At 33.1% G+C, this 23765-nt stretch overlaps 1 protein-coding gene across 1 annotated transcript; it reads left to right on the top strand.

Annotated features, from left to right (window-relative positions):
* Positions 1 to 5850: 5850 nt before the first annotated feature.
* On the top strand, positions 5851 to 22137 carry LOC114326619 (venom allergen 5-like). Its single transcript, XM_028275042.2, has 5 exons — positions 5851 to 6045; positions 11270 to 11431; positions 12469 to 12550; positions 18043 to 18193; positions 21811 to 22137. The coding sequence occupies exons 1-5, from the start codon at positions 5851 to 5853 to the stop codon at positions 22055 to 22057; spliced, it is 837 nt and encodes a 278-aa protein (XP_028130843.2). The 3' UTR covers positions 22058 to 22137.
* Positions 22138 to 23765: the final 1628 nt, after the last annotated feature.

Genomic DNA, 23765 nt, shown 5'->3' with positions numbered 1-23765 from the left:
AATTTAAAAACCATACCTTATGTGACTATACTTATCTTTTTAAGACTTTAATGTAAAATATTACGACCGTTTATTAAGGAAAACAATTATTATAGACTTGTTTTATTTCTTTTCCTTCTTTCCTTATATTTTCATTGAAATCGCTAATTGAGGTTAGGTACATACCTTGCTTTGTTTGCCATCATTGCTTCATTAATTTTTTCGTAGAATTTCTCTACTACCGTATCTTGGTGATCTGATGCTGGAGCATAGGTCAAAATAATTTTCCATGTAGTTATAACGATGGTTAATTTGAATGTGTTTTTTCGATTACATTGTGTGATCCTAGATTTTTGATTATAAAAATAAGCCCACGCCATCTACTGCTTGATTCTTATCTCCTTATTAAAATAGTTTTCATCTTCGTGAGTCCGTACAGAGGTGAAAGAGAATGAAAGTAAAAGAAAGCTTATCTGAAGTGCATATCAAAGAAGATACAACAAGCGTACGAACATTATAAAAGCATAATAAATGAAACACATGCACTTGTAAGGAGAATTAAAAAATAAGCACTAAGGAAGCTTCTCAAAAGAACTCGAACAACAATAAATCGAAATAACTCTAGCCCAATACACTAAACTGCAGAGATTACGGTTGGCAAGGCACGTGGTCCACAAGCAAGTGACGATAATATAATTTTATCGAGTACGCCAATAAATTAAGTAAAACGTGTTTTTGTACCGTCTTGGACGATATAAAAGTCGGAACGAAAAGCCTAGTTGATTATTATTCTTGGATCGTTGATCGAAGAATAATAAATAAGTAACAAATAACAACGATGTATAAGAGGTGCGATATCCCGACTATTTTCCGCCGTCGTTTTGATGTGTTGAACGAATCCGACTCCTTTTACGAGCGTTGATCGTATTTCCCTAAATGTCTTTTCCGCTGGCGAGCTGAGCGAACTTTCCTCTCCTTATGTCCGTTTCATATTAATAAATGTAATTCCTAATCCACGCGATCGTCGGTAGTATTCATTCATGTACCAGATATCGTCACATCAACAGTGGCGTAACAAAATCCGTCGGGGCCCCCCTGCAGAATTGGAAATGGGGCCCCTTTTAAAAAATTACTAAATGCGACATGTGTAACAAAAACTTATATTTGTTATGGCCCAGTAAATGAACGTGAAATACGGCGATACCGTGTAATTTTCAATTTCACCATCTAAGTGGTCCAGTCAGTCAATTCTTTTCGAGTTATTTACAAGTGACAATGTTCAACATTGTTCAACAAAAAAACAACACGTTTTTGGACGGTTTTTCGCAAATAACTCAAAAAGTAAGTATTCGTAAGTAAGTAGCGAAGATGTAGCTTATACAAAAATAAATTCTATCGACCAAGTAAATGCAAATTTGTAACTTTTTGAAAGGACTCTAACGAGTCACTAATTAGAAGTGTATGCAAATTTTGAACAGCCATATCTTAACCAATTTTTGTCTTACAGAAAAACAAAATAAAACCAAAATATTTATAAAAGCAAAACCTACATGTCTTTACTCTTTGAGATTTTTCGTATCACTAATACTCAAGGGCAGATCCCAGACCAATCTTCGGGGGGCCATGAACTTTTTTTATGATACATGCATAGCTTAGGTTACCTAAAACTTTATCTCGTTCAGCACAACCTTTACTACCGTTCAGCACAAACTAAAAACATTTTTTCCACCTACCTCTACCGAAAGTATGCTTTTCCTGACCTGATTGTAGGGAGCAATGTCATACTTTTCCTCCCTAGGGAGACAAAGTACTTTTACTCCCTAGGGAGTAAAAGTTAAAGTGACGTCATGGTATGTCATTGATGAAATAACTTATTGACGCCCTATACGATATGTATTATATTTTCTATTACGTCAGCATCTATAGTGATCATGAGAAGATCACAGACTCATTAGCCTGATGAGTCACACTTTAAAAATATTCTTAAAAAACTACATCAAAGATTATAAAATAAATGTGAATGGGACATGAGTGATTCTCAGTTTGGGTTTAGGCAAGGTTTGGGAACAAGAGAAGCAATAGTAGCAACACAGGTGTTGGTCCAAAATTGTTACGATCAGAGGAAGGACGTATTCCTGTGCTTTTTAGACTACGAGAAAGCGTTTGATCGTGTCCAACATCACAAGTTAATGCAGATCCTCAAGAAGCTTGATATAGACCAAAAAGACATAAGATGCATTGAAAACTTGTACTGGTATCAGGCAGCACAATTAAAAATAGACAATTCTATATCCAAATCCATACATATAAGAAGGGGTGTTCGGCAGGGATGTGTGCTTTCCCCTCTTTTATTTAACATTTATTCGGAAGCCATATTTCAAGAGTCTTTGGAAGATGCAGAGATGGGAATCAAAGTGAATGGAGTATTGATCAACAACACACGATACGCTGATGATGCTGTCTTAATTTGCGACAACATAGAAGATCTTCAAAAACTTGTCACTATAATCGGAGAATACAGTAAGCGAATGGGACTAGAGATTAATACCAAAAAGACCAAATTCATGATCATCTCCAGAAACTTGGATGCATTTGAAAACTCCACCATAACATTGAATACTAAGTCCATTGAGAGAGTGAGCAAATTCAAATACCTAGGAACGTGGCTTTTTGAAGACTGGGCATCGGACAGGGAAGTAAAATGTCGCATTGAGCAAGCTCGACAAGCTATCGTAAAATTCAGGAAGGTACTGACCTGCTCAGAGTTCGACCTTGCACTCGGTGCTGCTATATGGCATAGAGGGCTGGACACTCAAAACGAGGGATATAAACAGATTAGAAGCCTTCGAAATGTGGCTTTATTGCCGTATCCTAAAGATACCATGGACGGCGAAAGTCACAAATGTGGATGTCCTTAAAATAATCAACCAAGAACGTCAGCTTTTCGAAAACATCAAGAAAAGAAAAACGGCGTATTTGGGTCACATCCTGGGAAACGCAAAATTACCAGTTCCTTCAACTTATAATCCAGGGTAAAATTGAAGGCAGGAGAGGAATAGGACGCAAGAAAATGTCCTGGCTCCGAAACATAAGGCAATGGACAGGGATTAACGACATACAATCTCTGATACACATTGCAAGAAACAGAGAGTTAATGGAAAACGTGATCGCCAACATCCATTAGTGGATTTGCATTTGAAGAAGAAGAAGCATCTATACATTTTAACGTTTATTTATAGAACAACCTGTATTTTGCAGAATGGTAAAAAACAGTAAATTGTTATTTTGATTTAACAAGGTTTACATTAATAATTTGACTTATCTGTGTCAGTTGATAGTTATAGGTACTGTACGTACTTATTAATTTTAGTTCTCTAATAAATTATGTTAGTTAGTTCCATAAATAAATTATTTAAAAATGAAAAAATGACTTGTTATTTGAGGAAGGTGGAAAAATCATATGTATAACATGGGAGTAAAGTGCGTTTTCCTCCCTTGAATGATTACTGCCGTCTCGGCAGTAAAAAAGGGGCTTTTAAGAAAAACTTCATTCTCGGGAGGAAAAGCAGCGCTTTGCTACCTTGTCATTCAAATGGCTATCTCGCAAGCGGGATATCTGTTTAAAACTAAAAACATTTGAACCGCAAATATTTAAATTTATATTATTTTAAATTCTCGAGGGGGGCTCTCTGGATCCGCCCTTGCTAATACATTTTAAGTTATTTTGGAAAAAGGAATATTTACAAAAATAATAACTTGGAACCGATCCAACTTAGGGGAAGATTTTCACGTTTTTTTTTTTAGCAAAAAAGGCCAACTTAATTTTGAGATGCTTAGTTTTGCTGCTAGAAGCTTGCTATAAAATGCTATAAAAAATAAAAATAAAGCTGTTTTTTGAACATTAAAAAAAGTTTTAATGAGTTTTCCCCGAAAAGTGCTTCGTGTGTTGGTTGTTTCGCGTTGAAATATTCGATTTGAAATTGAACGATTAAGAACAATTTTTCATGAGCTACAACTTTCCTTTTACTGTGTCGATAGACTTCATGAATAAGTACACCATTTGTTCTTTGTTTTTTATAAGCTACATTTTTGCTAAAAATATTGTTTCGATAATTTTTCGATAATATTTAAATCGATAAAATACTTATTTTTTTTACCCATTTGCGAAAATCCGCCTATATACCTACATAGTTTTTTTGTTGAAAAATAAACATTTTCACTTGCAAGTCACTTGAAAAGTACTGACTTGGATAAAGAAGCTCTATAGAACAAAAGTTGCTCATAATTAGTCAATTTATCCATTTCCTGACTTATTTTAAACGTATATTTTTCACCCCCGAGAAGGGGTGACTTTCACCTTCCAAGTAAAAGCAACCAACGGTACAACTCCAACTTTGAAGTGGACGATAAGTAGAATCTAAATCCAAATTGCCAAGCAAATACGTCGTGACGCTGGTAATTACACTCTAAAACGGTCATTTACTGCGCTATTAGTGTATGCATGCACTGTTTATGATAACTTACATTTAATGACTACATTATTACATTATAGTATTATTCTATGAGATAAACAACTTTCTTCGTGCACTACTATCAGCGAAGATATCTACAATTTTATTAATACATACAATACATACATACGATACATTGTATCTATCTGATGGGCAACTTCATTTTCAATAATGCAGTGCTTAAAAACCGTTGCGTATGTATGCACAAAATAATATAACAATAACACATTTTTACATATTTTAGACGACAAGATGTGGCCCCTGACACATTGGCCCCCCCCCGCAAGCTTCATGCTGCGGGGGCCTTTGTTACGCCCCTGCAGATCAACCTGAACCTAATGTTCGATACGTAGGTTATAAATTATATATTTTATTAACGAAATTAACGAGTAGTAATTAAGGTTAATTATCTGATCATTTGTAATGTTTTGATTCTAAATAAATGTCTTAAAAAGCGAACCTTCCGTCTTTGGCTGAATTTTTGTTACCTGGAGCAACAAACGCAACGACCACGTTACAAGCATGAGAATAGAATCTCCAGAAAATTGCTAAATGTAAGAATGCAAGGAAATAGACCTGTTGGAAGACCAAAAAAGAGATGGGAAGACGAAGTAGATGAGGATGTTAAAAACCTCCTAAAAACGTGTTCATGAAAAAGAACAGCAGTGAATCGAAATTATTGGAGAAGCTTGCTGAAGTAGGGCAAGGCACGGTTTGGGCTGTAGTGCCATTGGATGGAGGGATGTATAAAGGAAGATGAAGAAGATACTGTTTAGGGTTGGTGCGGACAAAGTAAAGATCCTGCGACACTGGTTGTCAATGTTCTTGGGGGACAAGGTACTTCAAAAAGAATTGAAGCAAGGTATAATATTTGAATTTCAAGAGGAGAGATGACAATAGAATAACATGCTTTTGAAGACAAAGTGTAAAACCACGAAGTAAATCAATGGTCCAGGTGGAAGAACATAATATAAATGAATTTATTAAGAATGGAATATTGGAATTATTAGCTAACAGGAAAAAAATGGAAAGATAAAACATGGTCTATAAAACAAAGCACATGGACAGTTGATAAAATAGATACAAAAATAGAAACTAATCTACGTTATTGAATGTGATACTATCAGTTCTAACTTATTAAAATATCTTTGGTATCCAAAAGAATGTAGCAGTTAATAAATAAAAATAAATAACTAATGAAAAGTAGAATAGTTTACATTATGCAAACGAATTTTTTATTCGACTCAAACCTACTGCTTTATAATTATGAACAATTTACTTTATAATAATAGTCAATAATAATGCCAATAATGATAAAAGCCCAAATTAAGGGCATACCTAGGATACTGATAAGCAGATGATGAGGTATATAAAAACAACAAATGATGAGTATTACACAACAGAAACATTCGAAGGTTTGGGAACTGCAACAATGAATAGAAGCGTAGCATTTCTGTTATTGTTTTTCGTGCTTCATACCGCGAAGACCGACTATGATTGGTGTCAGTACAAATGCAAAAAAGGCATACACACCTTGTGTGAACGACAAAAATATGTAAGTAGTACTATTTTTTGTTTATATTCTTTATTATTTTTATTCATAAAAATATGTACATCTCATTCACTTTGTTGATATTATTTTCTTTGACATTGATAATTTTATTACTCTTCCTTGACTATACTTTGTAATACTATACAGTGTGTCTTAAATAATTTCCAAACAATAATATATTTAAAAAAAAACTTAAATTAAGGCGACTTCTTTTCTCACAGATGAAGTCACGTCCAATTGTGAAGTTGAGTTTTTTAGGTCATCTTCTTCATCTGTTTTCCACCTTGTAGCCCTATCAAGGAACACAAAATTTTACGAAAACCTCCAAAAAAATAAAGGAAGGATGAAAATTTGGGAATAGGTAGTTGAAATTGTCTATTATTGTATAAGAAAAAGTTTACAATTCTACATCCCCTCCATTTTACAAAAATTGGAAAATAAGGGGTGAAATTTTTTGCTCGGGGGTGAAAAAAAATACGTTCAAAATAAGTCCGGAATTGGATATAATGACTAATTCTAAGCAACTTTTGTTCTATAGAGTTTTTTTACAAAGTCAATACTTTTCGAGTTATTTGCTAGTGAATATGTTCATTTTTAACAAAAAAAGAAACATGTTTTTGGACGGTTTTTCGGAGATAACTATAAAAGTAAGTATTTTAGCGAAAAAAATATTGTATAAATATATAGCTTATAAAAAAATGAAAAAAATGGTGTATGCGTGAGATCTGCAGACACAGTAGAAGCAAAGTTGCAGCTAATGAAATGTAGGTTCTTCTTCGTCAAATTCCAAATCGAATATTTCAATGTGAAATAACACAAATACGAAGCACTTTTCGGGGAAAATTCATTTTAACTTTTTTAAAGTGTTTAAAAAAAGGTTTATTTTTGTTTTTTTTAACTTGTAACATATTCCCAAATTTTCATCCTTCCTTAATTTTTTTTTGGGGTCAGATTGTTCTTTGATCGGGCTATTGGTCTCGGTCGATCTCTTCTTTGACGTCCTCCAATTGTAGTTGGCAGTACACTGGACCCCTATAACTTTCCGTTTTCCCCTTTTCAAATGCCGTTCTCCATTTTTCCTCCAAATATTTTTTATAGTTAGTATAGGCCTAATAACCGTTTTGTGTATTCTTAATTTGGCACCTCTTGATATGCAATTATTTCTTAGTAACCTATTTAATGCATAAACACACTTGTTCGCTTACATTAATCTATTTGAGATTTCTTCTTCTATATTATAAGAAGAATAGTATTCACGTGTCACATCCATATGTGACCATTGGTCTAATTACTATTTTGTAAATTCTAAGCTTAGACTCACGATTCAGTAACTTACTTTGCATTAAGTCTTTACGTATAGGGCCTATTTTACCACTAGGCCCGTGAGGCACCTGCCCTCGGGCCCGCATTTTAATGGGGCCCGGAAAGATCACCGTAAAAATTTTATTTTTATTACAATAACAAAATCAATTTTCAAAATTCTTTCATTTTACGAACAGGAAATGATAATGATGACTCCACTGTTGATTTTCAAGCGACTTCACCTGCACAAGTACATCTCCGTCATCTACTATAGAAAACGACAATGTCAATAACTCTTTTCCTAACGATATAGGGGATTGACCAAAACATTTAGGTACATCTGGAATTTCAACAATATCTTATAAATGAGCACATCAGAATCAAAACCTGCTAAATCCTAAATTTGTCGTTCTGCTATGTAAATCCAAACTAAAAGTATAAATTTCTGAAGATGTAAGGGGCATGCAGAAAAATGACAAATTTGTGTGCCATTTTATGATATTTATTGTGCTCCTTTGACTGAGAAATGCCGGATACTTTTTGGAAAATTTACATTTTTAATGTTTTTTTAGCCTCCTGAAAATTTTCAAAACATGGATCTAGCCGGTTTTGATTCTATAGGCCTCAAATATTAGCCCAGTAAATGAACGGGAAATTCGGCGATACCGTGTAATCTTCAGGGGCAACTCCGAATTGCATGAAAATTTGGATTTAGGTTCTACTTACCCTCCACTTCAAAGTTGAAATTGTGCCGTTGCTTGCTTTTACTGGGGGGTGACAGTCACCCCTTCTCGGGGGTGAAAAAACATACGTTTAAGATAAGACCGGAAATGCATAAATTGACTGATTTTAAGCAACTTTTGTTCTATAGAGTTTTTTACGTAAGTCAATACTTTTCGCGTTATTTGCCATTAAAAATGTTGATTTTTCGACAAAAAAACTACGTTTTCAGACGGTTTTTCGCAAATAACTCAAAAAGTAAATATTTTATAGAAAAAATATCCTTAGCAAAAGTGTAGCTTATAAAAAACCCGAAAAAATGGTGTATCAGTAAAGTCTATCAATCAAATAAAAACAAAGTTGTAGCTCATGAAAAATACGTTCTTATTCGTCTAATTCCAAATCGAATATTTTAAGGTGAAATCACCGAAAAATTAAGCACTTTTCGGGAAAACCCCATTTAAACTTTTTTAAAGTGTTTATAAAAAGCTTTGTTTTAATTGTTAACAAAAGTTTTAGCATTAAAAATAAGCGAGTTACGCTCAAAATAAAGTTGGCCCTCTTTTTTTTTTGTAAAAAATCATGAAAATCTCGACGTGTTTAGCTCCCCAAATGGAATTAATCGCTACCGCTTTACAAACAATTTACTTACCTATTTATTTTTTATATGATCTGTTAGTCTCACCGGTTTATTGTTGAAAGTGTTTATTTTTGAAAGGGTTATAATTGAGAAAGCTTGAATGGGTCACTAATTATGAGTGTATGCAAACTTTGAACAGCCATATATTAACCAATTTTTGTCTTACGGAGAAACAAAATAAACTAGCATATTTATAATAGCAAAACCTACATTTTTTTACTCTTTAAGATTTTTCTTATCACTAATACTTTTTAAGTTATTTTGAAAAAATGACATTTTTCAAAAATTTTTAGAAATTTTTTTTTTACTATAAAACCAAATATTTTCAAAAATAAGTACTTCAAACCAATCAGACTTACAGATAAAATAGATGGTAAAGCCAAACGATTAATTTCATTTAGGGTGCTAAATAGAGGGAGGTTTTCACGATTTTTTTTACCAAAAAAAGGGGCCAACTTTTTTTTTCAGTGTAACTCGTTTATTTTTGATGCTGTAAACTTTTGTAAAAAACAAATAATAAGCTTTTTTTTTCGATACTTTAAAAATGTTAATAAGGTTTTCCCGAAAAACGCTTCTTTCTTCGGTGATTTCGTGTTGAATTATTCGATTTGGAATTAGACGAATAAGAACGTATTTTTCATGAGTCACAACTTTGCTCCTACTCAATTTGTAGACTTTACTGCTACATCATTTTTTTCGTTTTTTTATAGGCTACACTTTTGCTAAAAATATTTTTTTCGATAAAATATTTACTTTTTCAGTTATTTGGGAAAAACGGTCTGAAAACGTAGTTTTTTTTGTCGAAAAATCAACATTTTAAATCACGAATAACTCGAAAAGTATTGACTTACGTAAAAAACTTTATAGAACAAAAGGTGCTTAAAATAAGTCAATTTATCCATTTCCGGCCTCATTTTAAACACGCGTTTTTCAGCCCCCGAGAAGGGGTAAATGTCACCCCCCAAGTAAAAGCAACCAACGGCACAAATTCAACTTTGAAGTGGAGGGTAAGTAGAACCTAAATCCAAATTTTCATGCAATTCGGAGTTGCCCCTGGAAATTACACTCTAAAACTGTCATTTATTGGGCTATATAAATAATCGACCGAATCAATACATTGATAATATTAGTGAATGTGTTACACAACTGGATAATAATAAAACCAGACATTTGCAAAGTGCAATTTTTTATGACATGAAAGCTAATGGAGAAAAATTCTTCGTGAGTGGTTAGTGTACAGTACTAAATGTAGCCTTGTTACGTTTGTAAACTGTTTTCCACGAAAATTATTATTTTTCTAACATTCGATAAATAAACTTAATGACTGAAAGAATATCAATAGGACAGTTGTTATTCATCATATTCAGAATATTCATCATATTCATATTCAGAATATATTTCATCAATTGGTACGTTAGTCAAGAGAAGTAGTATAGCAGGAAAAATTGGAACATTAATGGGAAAAAGTTATTTAGAAGAAAAGACACATCGGGGCAACCCTTTTCAACGAATAACAGCGATAGCAACCATTAAATTTTTGTTAAAGAACGGTCTATCCTTTTATGGTTCAACAACCAAATTATTTACAAAAGGAAATGACATATATACAGTGTGTCGCATTCAAGACGAAGACAGCCATACATTTTGGCTATCAAAATAAATACAAATGTGAAGTTTTGTACCGTTATGCAGGTTGAATGTTCACATTTTTAAGATACTCAGCTGAAATTTAAATTTTAAACGCAGCCTACCGCGACTCCATAAACAGGGTAAAATTTCGATATTTTGCTTCCCGTTAGAAATATCGGAAAAAGTTATTTGAAAAAGATGTTCCAAATATTATTCTAACCCCACGTACCAAATTTCATAACAAAATTCGCACTTTTAGTTTTTTCATTATTTGTAGTCAGGATCCTAAAACTTAAAATTCACGGGACAGACGAATTTTAGGGTCCTGACTACAAATACTGAAAAAACTAAAAGTGCGAATTTTGTCATGCAATTTGGTATGTAGGGTTAGAATAAGATTTGGAAGTAGGCACTTTTTCAAATAACTTTTTCCGATATCTAGCTAACGCGAAGTAAAATACCTATAGAAAAATTACCCTGTTTGTGAATTCGCAGTAGGCCGCGATTAAAATTTAAATTTCAGTTGAGTATCTTAAAAATGTAAACCTTCAACCTGTATGACTGTAATAATAAACAACGTTTAATTGTTTTTAAATTTTATTTATTGTTAATAAAAATTTAAAATTCTAGAAATTAAAACTAGAAATTCGCAATGGATGGAATTGACTTGTCTCTGGAAGATAAATATGTGTACCAATTTTTGTTTTTCCAAATAGAAGTGTTCTGGAGGTATTTAGGAAAAACTAATTATAAGACGCCATCTTCAAAGAGCTCTAGCTCTGTTAGGAACTATCTTCGGACTAGGTGAATTAGGCTAAATTCTCTTAAAATTATCTGAAGAATCTCCTGTATTCGTTTGTCGGTAGAGTTTCTGGATACCCTCTATATTATCCTCGTATTGCTGATATTTTTGTTTTTTATTAAAAATGCTTACAGGATTGTGGGGCAGGTCCAGCGTGCAAAAACTTCCAAGCAATGTATATGACTAATGAAGACAGACAATTTATTATAGACCTTCACAACCAATTAAGGAACAGAGTTGCTCTTGGACATGAAACCATAGGGCCTCAACCTTCAGCTACGAATATGCAAGCAATGGTGAGTATATAATTGTACCTCCTGTACTGGATCTAAGATCAATATTGTGACAATATACTCACGGGCGCGCTATATTGAAGTAATAGAAAACAAAAATTGGAAAAAATCCTTTGTAAAAGGTATAAAATTTTATTAAAATCCCTTTAAAAGGCTACATCACAACAAATCTTTTCCAATTTTTGTGATTGATGGTATACAGCCAACTACAGGAAAAACATTTTCTTTTTCTTGTGGATTTTTAATAGAAAACAATTTTATTATTAGTAAGTAAATATTTATAAAAATAAACTAAAATAGGTGAAAATTTTATGTTAACATAAGTATTTGCACTAAATAACAATAAAATAATAATATATAATCATTTCGTTGTGAAGAGAAACCAGAGATGTTATTTTATTTAGTTCATAGAGCGCCAAAAGCTCAAAAGCAGTCTAACTAGTTTCAACCCTATTTTTTTAAATAGAACTTTAAATGAACTTTTCCCATTTTTTAAACTATTGATAATATAATTAACTAAATATTTTGAATGGGAAACAAGCCACAATTAAATTGGAAAAATAATTTTATTAACGTTTCGACGCCCAAATCGGATGTCGTTGTCAAAATAAAAAATATTACTAATATTACCCAAATGTGCTTAAAATATTAAAAGAGGAAGTCAATAGAAAAAAATACCACGATTATTAAGTCAATAACATATCGAGGATAGTACATCATTGATATTTTAGTATTATTTATATGTATATCTATGTATTATTAATATTATTTATAATTTAAAATAACGTACATATAAAATCAGAATTTGGTGTTAGTTTTGAGAGTATACTGAATATAAGACCAAATACTTACCATGGCGGGATAGTATCATAAGGTTTTTTCCTGGATGTTGTCGGTAATATAAGAGAATTCTCTATAAGATAGACTGACCAAAGAACAGAATAAATAATAATAAAGACGAAATTTGATATGCTAACATTCTGTTTTGCATTTTTAATATTGTATTAAGTTATATATCTAATAACTTTTAATATTTTTAGAGCTACAATACGGATTTGGAGTATATAGCACAGTGTCATACTAACGAATGCGTGTATCATCATGACACATGCAGAAGTACTTGTAAGTAACGACTAAATCTTCTTTTTTATAGTAAAAACTGTCAATAACGGCCACTGAAAACGAAAAAAACTATTGGTCGTTATGGAAAGGTGGCCACTACTGCCAGGTTTTCTAGTCCAAAAACACATAAAAGATAATTGGAATTTTGTTTATTTTAAATTACAGCAAATATAATTCTATACATAAAGGAAAATCACTAAAACAGGGAAAGGCAGCTTTAGATCAAATTCGATTCGAGGCCACCACCACCGGCTGACCAAGGTTTCTGCTTTTTAGCGTCTTCGGAGTCGCCTGTGGTGTATCCCGAAGCGAACTAATTCTGGCTGTCCCACTAAGCAAAATAATAAAATATTAGACGCGTACAGACCAGTTGGCGACATCTATCTACAGTCCCTGGCCAAATTATTAGACGCACTCCTGTTTTTAATAATTTGATGTTTTATTCGAGTTTATATGCAGTTCTTTCACTTACAAACATACATGAAATGGATTTTTATTCAGGAAATTTATTATGTATTTCGTATATGTCATAAATGGCAACACTGGCAACACTGTCTTAATAAATTCTTGCCGGAACGTAAACAAGTGTAAACCTGCTCCTGCTCCCATCGCGTTCGCACAGTTCGCAGGCAGGTGCTTCAGTTGCGAACGTGTCTCTGTGGCGTTATGTGCTGTGTTTGTTTATTAAACAGTTTTATATTACGCAGTTATTTGTTTATTTCGTGTGCAAATTTTAAATAATCTGTTTGTACGCTTTCATCATTGGTAAAAAATGCGATCTTTCACCACATAAAAAAGCTGAGATAAAGGCCCTAGTGAATACTAAAATATTTTCAAACCGCGAAATGTGTACGACGCATAAAGAAGCAGATTGAATTAGGGATAGAATTGAGCCCAAAACGAAAGAAAAAATGCGACAGAAAGCCTATTTTCACTCCAAGGTCAGAAAGATCTTTAAAGAAAATTTGCCTGGAAAACAGATTTGCTACCACAAAATTGATAAAATCGCAACTCCAAGATGTCAATGTGAATGCCTCTGAACGTACTATGCGAAGAAAATTAAAAGATTTGGGTTTTATGGCCTGCCGCTCCGCTAGGAAGCCAAAGTTAACACCTGCAATGAAAGCAAAGCGTCTGAATTGGGCCAAACAGTTGCGTGATAAAGATGTGGACTTCTGGAGGTCGATAAGTTCATAATTTCTTGCATAATATTTCACATTTCTTTCACAAATAATGCATTTAACCATTTAACCAACATAAAGACCAGCACATAATTTTTTTCTATTGTTGGCAGGTCTGCTTCAGTGATGAAAGCACATTTGAAATTTTGCAAAACAAAGCTCAGTTTGTGCGTCGTCGTCATGGAGAAAATTTTCATCCTGACTGTGTTGTTCAGACTGTGAATCACCCTACAAAAGTAATGATTTGTTCAGTCATTAGCGGCAAGGGTACTGGACGTCTGTACGTGGTACAAGGAATGATGCGGCAAGACCAGTACAAAGATGTCTTGCAAAGGCGGTTGACTCCACAGCTCCAAGACTGGTTTCCAAATGGGGAACCATTCATTTTTATGCAAGATGGAGCTCCCTGCCATACAGCACGGTCTGTCAAAGCTTTTTTGGCAGAACAAAATATCTGTTGGATTGGCCGGGTAATAGCCCCGATATGAACCCCATAGAAAACGTTTGGGAGTTGATGAAAAGAGAAGTGGCTAAAGACATGATTACAAACAAAATGCAGCTCTTAGAAAGAATAATTTACGTGTGGAATCATCATCCTCAAATGCAAGAAACAGTACAGACTTGCATTGATAGTATGCCGCGCAGAATTAAAGGTCTAATAGCGGCAAAAGGTGGCTCAACAAAATATTAACACTTAATTGCCGTTATTTCTGTTTTCTTTTAAGAGTCAATAAATACATATTTGTTCATTAATAATGATGTTTTATTGGTAATAAAATATAGACAATTAAATGGACAACCAAATAACATACATTGTTTCTGGTATATAGAAAAAACCTATTTAGTATCAGCTCATAATTAACATTTTTTATAAAATTTTATAGTGCGTCTAATAATTTGGCCAGGGACTATAGAGAAAGAGTAGGTTGTCTATAGGTGGGAATGCAGAATCCTTGATGACTATTCATTGCCTTGCCTGAGTTTTTTTTTACAAATTTATAAAGAATACAGGCCGATAAATAGCATACAATGGGAGAATCTACAATATACAGGGTGTAACGAAAATACAGGTCATAAATTAAATCACATATTCTGAGACCAAAAATAGTTCGAATGAACCTAATTTACCTTAGTACAAATATGCACATAAAAAAAGTTACAGCCCTTTGAAATTACAAAATGAAAATCGATTTTTTCGAATAAATCGAAAACTATTAGAGATTTTGTATTGAAAATGGACATGTGGCATTCTTATGGCAGAAAAATTTAAAAAAATAATTATAGTGAAATTTGTGCACCCCATAAAAATTTTATGGGGGTTTTCTTCCCTTTAACCCTCCCAAACTTTTGTGTACGTTCCAATTAAATTATTATTGTGGTACCATTAGTTAAATTCAATATTTCCAAAACTTTTTTACCTCTTAATATTTTTTCGATAAGGCAATTTTTATCGAGTTGCGGCTTCTTTTTTAATATGTTTACATAAAAATTTTATGGGGGTTTTGTTCCTTTAAACCCCCCAAATGTTTGTGTATATTCCAATTAAACTTTTACTGCGGTACCATTAGTTAAACACAGTGTTTTTAAAACTTTTTTGCCTCCTTGTATTTTTTCGAGAAGGCACTTTTTATCGAGATGTGATTTCTTTTTTAATATGGTTCAAAATATACCTAAAAATGTAAATCATAATTAAATTTTCATATTATTACCAAGTCTCCATAATCGTACTTAGCCATATACAAATATGTGATGGATTTGACAAATATTCAAAATATCTCGATAAAAACTGACCTTTTCAAAAAGTAATAGGAGGCAAAAAAGTTTTTTAAATGTTGTGTTTAACTAATGGTGCTACAATAATAAATCAATTGGAACGTACACACAAGTTTGGGGGGGTTTAAAGGAACAAAACCCCCATAAAATTTTTATGGGGTGTCCAAATTTCATTATAATTTTTTATTAAGATACTACTACCATAAGAATGCCACATGTCTATTTTCAATAAAAGATCTCCAATAGTTTTCGATATATTGGAAAAAATCGATTTTCATTTTGTAATTTCAAAGGGCTGTAACCTTTTTTATGTGCACATTTGTACTAAGGTAAGTTAGGTTCAATCGAACTATTTTTAGTCCCAGAATATTTGATTAAATTTATGACCTGTGTTTTTGTTACACCCTGTACATTCATAACCTGGTTCCCAAACTATTTTTTTCTCGTAGACCACTTTAAAAATTATACTGCTTTCGGTAGACCCTCTGCTGCTACATTTTTATCATACTTCCAATGAAAAACATGGGAGTAGGGGGTAACAATAAGACATTGAAGGTCTTTTTCGTCTTCTTTTCTTTTCTCAAAATATCATTTTAAGCGATTTTACGGTGATTTGGAATCTATTTAAACAAATTTGCATTGTTTATCGTAAATTATCAATTGAAAAAATTGTGTTTTAAGAGAAGGGTTATCCAGAATGTGATTATTAGGCATTATAACAAGTTTTTTGTTTTAAATCAAGTTGTTGATCAAACTTTAGCGTAGAAAATGATAAAATACTGTTTTTTCCATTTTCCTCCATTCCCAAAATACATATTCTTCTATTTGGCTGAAAATTTGCCCACAGATAGCCAAAACACAGGACTTTAATGGTTAAAAGAATTTGTATAGTTTTACAATACAAGAAAAGTTACATGCAATAAAGAGTCAAAATTATATAGTACAGTCGGGTTAGCATTTGATCTTGCATGCCGAGCTACCCAAGCAAGATTCTATTTTTCTAATCTAAGGGGGTCAATAGTAGTGTAAATTTAAAATCGCGAATTAAGGTGAACCGTTTTTGCTCAATATCTCCGCCATATTTAACTTTTCGTCAACAAGTGTAAGGACTAAAGTTGTGGAAAATATGATTTCGTATAATTTATTTATTATACATTTTTTTGTGCCGTCGATATTTTCCGAGTTATGGGGGAAAGAGTGACAGTTACAGCATAATTATTGAATTATCTCGTTTATTATTAGTTTTATAACAAAAATATACCTATACAAAAATGGAGAGAATTAAATTTTATACAATTTTTATCTCTTTCATGTTTTTGCTAAAATCAATATTTCAGGTAGTACGTATGCGGTAAAGGCGCGAGCATAAGCCCTGATTGATTTGATAGCAGTTGCAATTGCTCTCCGCAATTCTCAACTTTTCGACAAAAATGGTAGTAACTGAAATTGAACCAAATAAATTGTGTTTACAATAATTATTATAATTTTCTTAACCATTTGTTTCGTATGGTCGATATTTTCCGAATGAATTGTACTTACAGTAGACGCCTATATTTTTGACTCTGATATTATTCCACGTATTTTTTTTGTATTGTAAAACGATACAAATTATTTTAACCACTTAAAGTCCTCTGTTTTGGCTATCTATGGGCAAATTTTCAGTCAAATCGAAAGACATGTGTTTTGGAAATGGAGGAAATTGTAAAAAACGGTATTTTAACGTTTTCTACACTAAAATTTGATCAAAAACTTGTTTTTAATCAAAATAACTTGTTATGATGCATTATAATAACATTTTTGAGTCACTACTATTAAAATATTATTTTTTCCATTAATATTTTACAATAAAAAATGCAAATTTGTTTAAATAAATACCAAATCGCTATAAAATTTTCGTGGACCCCCACTTGCAACTCGTGAACCCCCATTTTTACTTCACGCCAACGTAAACCCCCGTTGAATCCCTCTTGGACCCCTGGCGATCCACCTGGACCACTTTGGGAATCACTGATCTAGATAAAATTCCAACAGAATTCCAACAGATTTAATTCGATTTGGGGGGTATAGGTAAATGTACCTACTATATTTTTGCAAAATTTTGGAATGTGTTGAATTCGAACGATTTTAACATTTCTTTTCAATACAGATCAATTCAGTCCTCTACAAATAGTTTCTTATGACTTTTGATGTAAAATAATTAGGGAAGCCGGAATTCAACAGTTTAGAATTTTCCATCGAGTTTTCTATGGTCTCTTTGATGATTCATCACCCTGTATATTTGGTAAGACAGTCTTGGTAAAAAACACCTTCTCTTTTAATGTAAAAAATATTAACAAAAAGTCAGTGACTATATTATAATAATTGCTATAGATCTCGTTCTAGCAATACATCTTTTGAATTTCTGGAACAGGCAGTGAAAGAAGATTTTCAAGCCTATATACAGTGTGAGGATTAAATCTTACCCTGATCCGTTTACTTTGTCAAATACGTCAAAAAATTTTTTTGTCTTTTTTGTGTTCCTCATTATTTTTTTTTTAGCTCAATGGGATTGGGTCGGCCAAAGTATCATGCAGGAACAGTTCATAGGGCAAACTATTACTATAAGAGAAATGATAAATTCAACAATCCATGGTTGGTACGACGAAGTCAAAATATACCCACCAGAATGGGCTAAATCATTTGATACCCAGTAAGTCTTTACAATTATTAAAACGTTTTTGTATACTTCACTTGTAGTCGAGGAAATGAAGCTGGAAAAATGGCAAAACCTCGCAATTTTTTCGTCCAGCATCGATTTATACAAAAATTTGGGATTAGGCTCATTTCACCCTCTAGTTCATTTTCTATATTAAGCCGTTGTACGCTTTTGGTTTTTTAAGGGTGAAAACCACCCCTAATTGTAAAAAATTATAAAATAACATTTTAAACTTTAATATTGTCAACATTTGCTTCTTATTAGTTACACAATGATTGTTTTGTGCTTTTAGATATAATTTCACAATATTTCAACCCTTAAAACCACCCTTGTTGGAGCTATATATGAAAACTGTACTTATCCTAAAAGAATAATTTCGGCTTGCATCAATTTACATAAAAATTTGGGGTTAGGATCATCTTACCCTGTACTTCATATTCTATATCATGCTCAAGGACATTGATTATTTTTAGGGGTGTAAACTACCCTTATTGTCAAAAATTATATAAAAACATTGTAAACTTTAATATAGGTAAAATTTGGTTTTGACTGGTTAAATAATGATTGTTTTATGCTTTAGGATATAATATCATAATATTTCAACCCTTAAAAACCACCCTTAATAACATTGCAATTTTTATAAGTAACAATTTAATAGATCTATACAGAAAAAAAGTAGAATGAAAGAATTACAAAAACATTTATTTACACAAAAATACGAATTTACAAATATATAAAATACACATAAAATAGTTTTTTAGTCATCCAGTATACGAACCGGCTCTGTGGTATTATATAGGTACATTGAAAATGCTCTATAAGGGGACTATTCGGATTTTTCGAAAAAAAAAATTAGTTTTATAAACATAGCTCCTTCGTTTTTGGCGATAAAAAGTTTTTTCAATAACAGTTTTGTTGAATTTTTGAAGAGTAATAAGACTGTGTAAATTAAATTCCGTAAGATCCCTTAATTTTTAATTGAGGTGGATTTAAAGGGCTAGAATAAGGGGATGTTTGCTCGTAAACAGATATTTTAAACAGCTATATCTCGCTAATTGTTCACTGCAATGAAAATCTATGCATAAGGAAATTTTAGGTATTAAAAAAGCTGCAATTTAGTAGTCCATCATTTTTTTCGTATCTCCAGTATTTTGGAGATATTTTGAAGAAAATTATAAAAAATGCAAAATTGGAAAAAATCAATATTTCTTTAAACTCCAATTTTTCTAAAATTAGGCCGTTTAAATAGGTCAAACTTTTTGGGTGTATTGATAATATAAATATAAAAGGAATTACAGAAAGGCGAAGACTAATTTTCAGTTACAAGGGTAGTTAGGGGGTTGTTTTCACTGTTTTTTTCGTAGAGAAAAAGAGGTACCGACTTTTTTTATCATAAGTTACTCAATTTTTATGCTAGAAACTTTTTATAATTTTTTTGTTAAGATCTTATCTTATGCTTAAAAAACATCATGTAAGTTTTCCTGGAAAATGCAAAGTTTTCCCGTTATTTGGCTTTGATTATTTCAAATTATGCATTTGACGAAAAAAGCTCATTTTTAACATGCCGTATCTCGGTTTGTATTGGTCGTAAAAATATTATAGAAAAACAGTTTCGTTTGTGTTACTAAAAGATACAATTATTACATCTCTAGTTTTTTTGATTAAATGCATATTTTTCGAGTTATTCTCAAAAAACCCTTTAAAAAAGTCGATTTTCCGTCGAAAAACTGTTACTTTCAACCACGAATAACTCGAAAAATATTAGTTTTACGAAGAAAATGTAAAAAACATTTTTTTCTTAAAATTACTTTTTACATCGATTTACATGGTTAGAATGTAATAAAAAAATCCCACCCCCGAGATGGGGTGGCAACTACCCCCAAGGTTTTAGCGTACAGCAGCATGATATAGAAAATTATCCTTGGACTGTTCCCTACCTTCTGTGAAAATTTCAAGTAAATCCATGCTGGACGAAAAAATTGCGAGCCAAAATGCTTCATTTCCTCGACTATTGGTCTTTGTCACTATGTCTGGGAAATATTGTTATCCTGTTATCTCGAAATTGTATGAACGCCTCATTTGGAACCGCGTCCAGGAAAATCCCACAACAAGCAGGCTTCAGGTCAGGTAAATCATGCACAGACCAAGTGCTGAACCTAACACAGTACATGGAGGAGGGGTTTGAGCAGAAAGAGGTAGTGGGAGTAGCCTTGATAGACCTCGCAGCGGCCTATGATACGATAAACCACAGAACTTTGCTAACTAAAATCTATAACACTGTGCTTGACTATGACCTGGTAAATATCATTAGATCACTGTTGTGTAACAGACGCTTCTACGTTGTGCTAAACGAAAAGAAGAGCAGATGGGGAACCAAAAAAATAGCCTACCTCAAGGAATCGTTCTGGCGCCATCCCTATTTAACATCTACACCAACGACCAACCAATGCACCCCCATACTGAGAGGTTTGTTTATGCTGACGACCTTAGTATCGCCGTAAAGGGGAAAACACTCACGCAAGTAGAGTCGACAATGAAAGAGGCTTTAAAAATGATGTCAACTTACTACAAACAGAACTTATTAAAGCCAAATCCTACTAAAACCCAAGTATGTGCATTCCATCTCAACAACCATCTGGCGCATGTAAAACTGAATGTTTCTTGGAAGGGACAACGCTTGGAACATATTGATAGGCCCCATATATTGGAGTGATACTAGATCTGTCACTAACACATACATTTCACTGTCAGAGCACAAGACAAAAGGTTTCTACGAGAAACAACCTCCTCCGAAAACTTGTTGGAAGCATGTGGGATGCAAACCCCCAGGTCTTAAAGTCAACAGCTGAGGCCTTATGTTTCTCAACAGGGAAATATGCTTGCCCCGTTTGGGGTAGATCTAGTATCTAAACACGCCCAACAACTCACCACGGCGTTAAATGAAACATGTATAATAACTACCGATTGTATGAAGCCTACCCCTCTAACCCTCTTGTACCGGGCAGCTGGATTCGCATCACCAGACGACAGTAGATGCGCCTCACAATATGTGCAGAAGTTCAGGCAAACTTTCCATGAAAGGCACCAATTATACGGGCTTGACGAACCGCCAGTAACCAGCCGACTCAAATCAAGGAAAAGGTTTATGAGAAATTTCAGCGTCGAATCACCCGAACTGTTCACGCAGAGCGACCTAATCGAATGAACCTGGACTGGAGAACCTGGCGGACACTCAACCGCATACGCACAGGTGTTGCCCATGTAAAACAGAACCTCATTAAATGGGGCACCACGAGAGTGGGCAAATACAGAACGTGGATCATCTGAGAGTATGCAGACTTTGCCCATCACAGTGCACCCAGTACCCAAAAAGTAAAAGTAAAGTAACTTGTTATCCATTTTAAACATACTTCCGGACTACCTAGACACCTGAAATTTTCAGAATAGCTCAGATAAATAAATATTTGTCATATTTTTGATATATTTTTATAAATACATATTGACATATATTTCAAATCTTTACACATTTTTTAATGTTAAAATTTTTTTACTTAAATTACAACTTAAATTATTGTGGCTTATTTCGAACGGTAACTATTCTATTGTTTTAGTGGAAAAAAGGTCGGACACTATACACAAATAGTATGGGCTGACACTAACCATGTGGGCTGCGGTATTACTAAATACTTAGAAGATGGTTGGGAAACTTGGTACATGGCATGCAACTATGGACCAGGAGGAAACGCTGGCGCGAAACCATTGTATGAGCAAGGACCACCTGCTTCAAACTGTGGAGGACTGCCAAGGAATCCGAAATATCCCGGACTATGTGGAACTGATACTCTTCAAAAAGTTTAGTAAATTGTACATTGGTAACCTTTATGATAAGTACTGAAGTATTAGAATATATATAAAAAAAATAAAAAATCTGCTAAGTACTTTTTTTGTTTTTTTTTAACGGTACATCAGGAAAAAAATGTGTTCCAAGAGGTTATTGGTAGGTTCGCTCAGGGGAAGTATGTGTTCTTACCCGTGTTGAGCTGCCCCCCCCCACTTGCAAAAATCAAAAAACAAATAGCCCTGATTTATGAGCTATTTATGAGCTCTCATATTCCGCAAACTAAAAATTTTGAGCTCGTTCCACTGAGCAGGAATTTGATACCTTAGTGGGGGGGGGGGCTGAGTCAGCCCCCCACTACTTAAAAATAGGAATAATTAATCGGTGTTTGCAGCAGAATTACGAGCTATTTATGAGCTCTTGAAATTATATAGTTTCGATTTTTGAGCTCATCCCCTTCACCCCCAAACAACCCTTTAATTGATTTAACTTAAGAGAAAAATGCTGAGAAAACTTAAAATATATCGTATTGCGGATATAATTTTTATAGCTTATATACTCTAAGAATAAACTATTAAATCACGTGCATTTCGATTATTGAGCTACAACCCCTTCGCAAGAAAACCACCCTATCTTCCCGGCTTAAGAGAAAGTTGTACTTAAAATGCATTAAATTAATTATTTGGCGACTACATATCATTTAATAATTTATAAGCTTCCAAATTACGCGCATTTAAATCAGAAAATTGCAATTTATTTTGTATAGTGCAGTCACTGAAAGTAAAAATCAACGATTACCTTCAATTTCGGTGAACCTTCATCGACTTTCACGAAAATTGGTCAGTGGTTAGAGGATACCTCAAGAAACAAAGGTGACATGGTACCACCTTGCACCTTTATCCTAAGGGTGGATACCGCCCCTTCTCGTGGGTGAAAATTATTTTATAAAAAATAACTGCACAAATCTATACAAGAACAAATTATAAGCAAAATTTATCATATAAAGTTATTAAAATAAGTCAATACTTTTTAAGTTATTAAAGATCAAAAATTTTAATTATTCGTGAAAAAATTGCATGTTTTGAAGCGGTTTTTCGTAAATCACTGAAAAACTGTAAGTTTTTACAAAAAAAGTTAATAGGTACTAGTTTTATTCGTTTAGCTTATATTCTAAGAATAAACTCTTAAATCACGCGCCTTTTGATTATTGAACTACAACCCCTTCGCAAGAAAACCATCCCATATTCCCGGCTTAAGAGAGAGTTGTACTTAAAATAATTTATAGTACATTGTTTACCGGGTAGGAAAAGCTTAACATTCCTGGACGACTGTGAAGATTGCTAAGTCGAGGCGCAAGCCGAGACTTAGCAACACAGAGTCCAGGAATGTGGCTTTTCCTACGAGGTAAACATACTATTTTTCCGCAAATCGTTTAAAATTCGACAGATATTGATTGATTTAAAAAAAACGCGATAATTTTATTCCCAAATAAATGGTGCTTTGAAATTCCTAATAAAATTACTTGGGTTACTATGGAAACGTATTGAGGTTGAACTGTCAAACTTGACGCTTATAAATTTAATTGCTGGTGTTCTCGACAGTAAAATGATAAGTGATGATGAAATTTCCATTCCTGGGACTCCTCCAGAGCTGGTTGAGGCAGTGAATACTGCTTCATTAGAATTATTGCCAAAGAAATCAAGAGAAAAGTACGAAAATGCATACAGA

The sequence above is a fragment of the Diabrotica virgifera genome, chromosome 9 (genome assembly GCF_917563875.1).
Source record: "Diabrotica virgifera virgifera chromosome 9, PGI_DIABVI_V3a".
NCBI classification, from domain to species: domain Eukaryota; kingdom Metazoa; phylum Arthropoda; class Insecta; order Coleoptera; family Chrysomelidae; genus Diabrotica; species Diabrotica virgifera.
The sequence above is the reverse complement of the archived record's forward strand: the minus strand, read 5'-3'. Positions and strand labels throughout refer to the sequence as shown.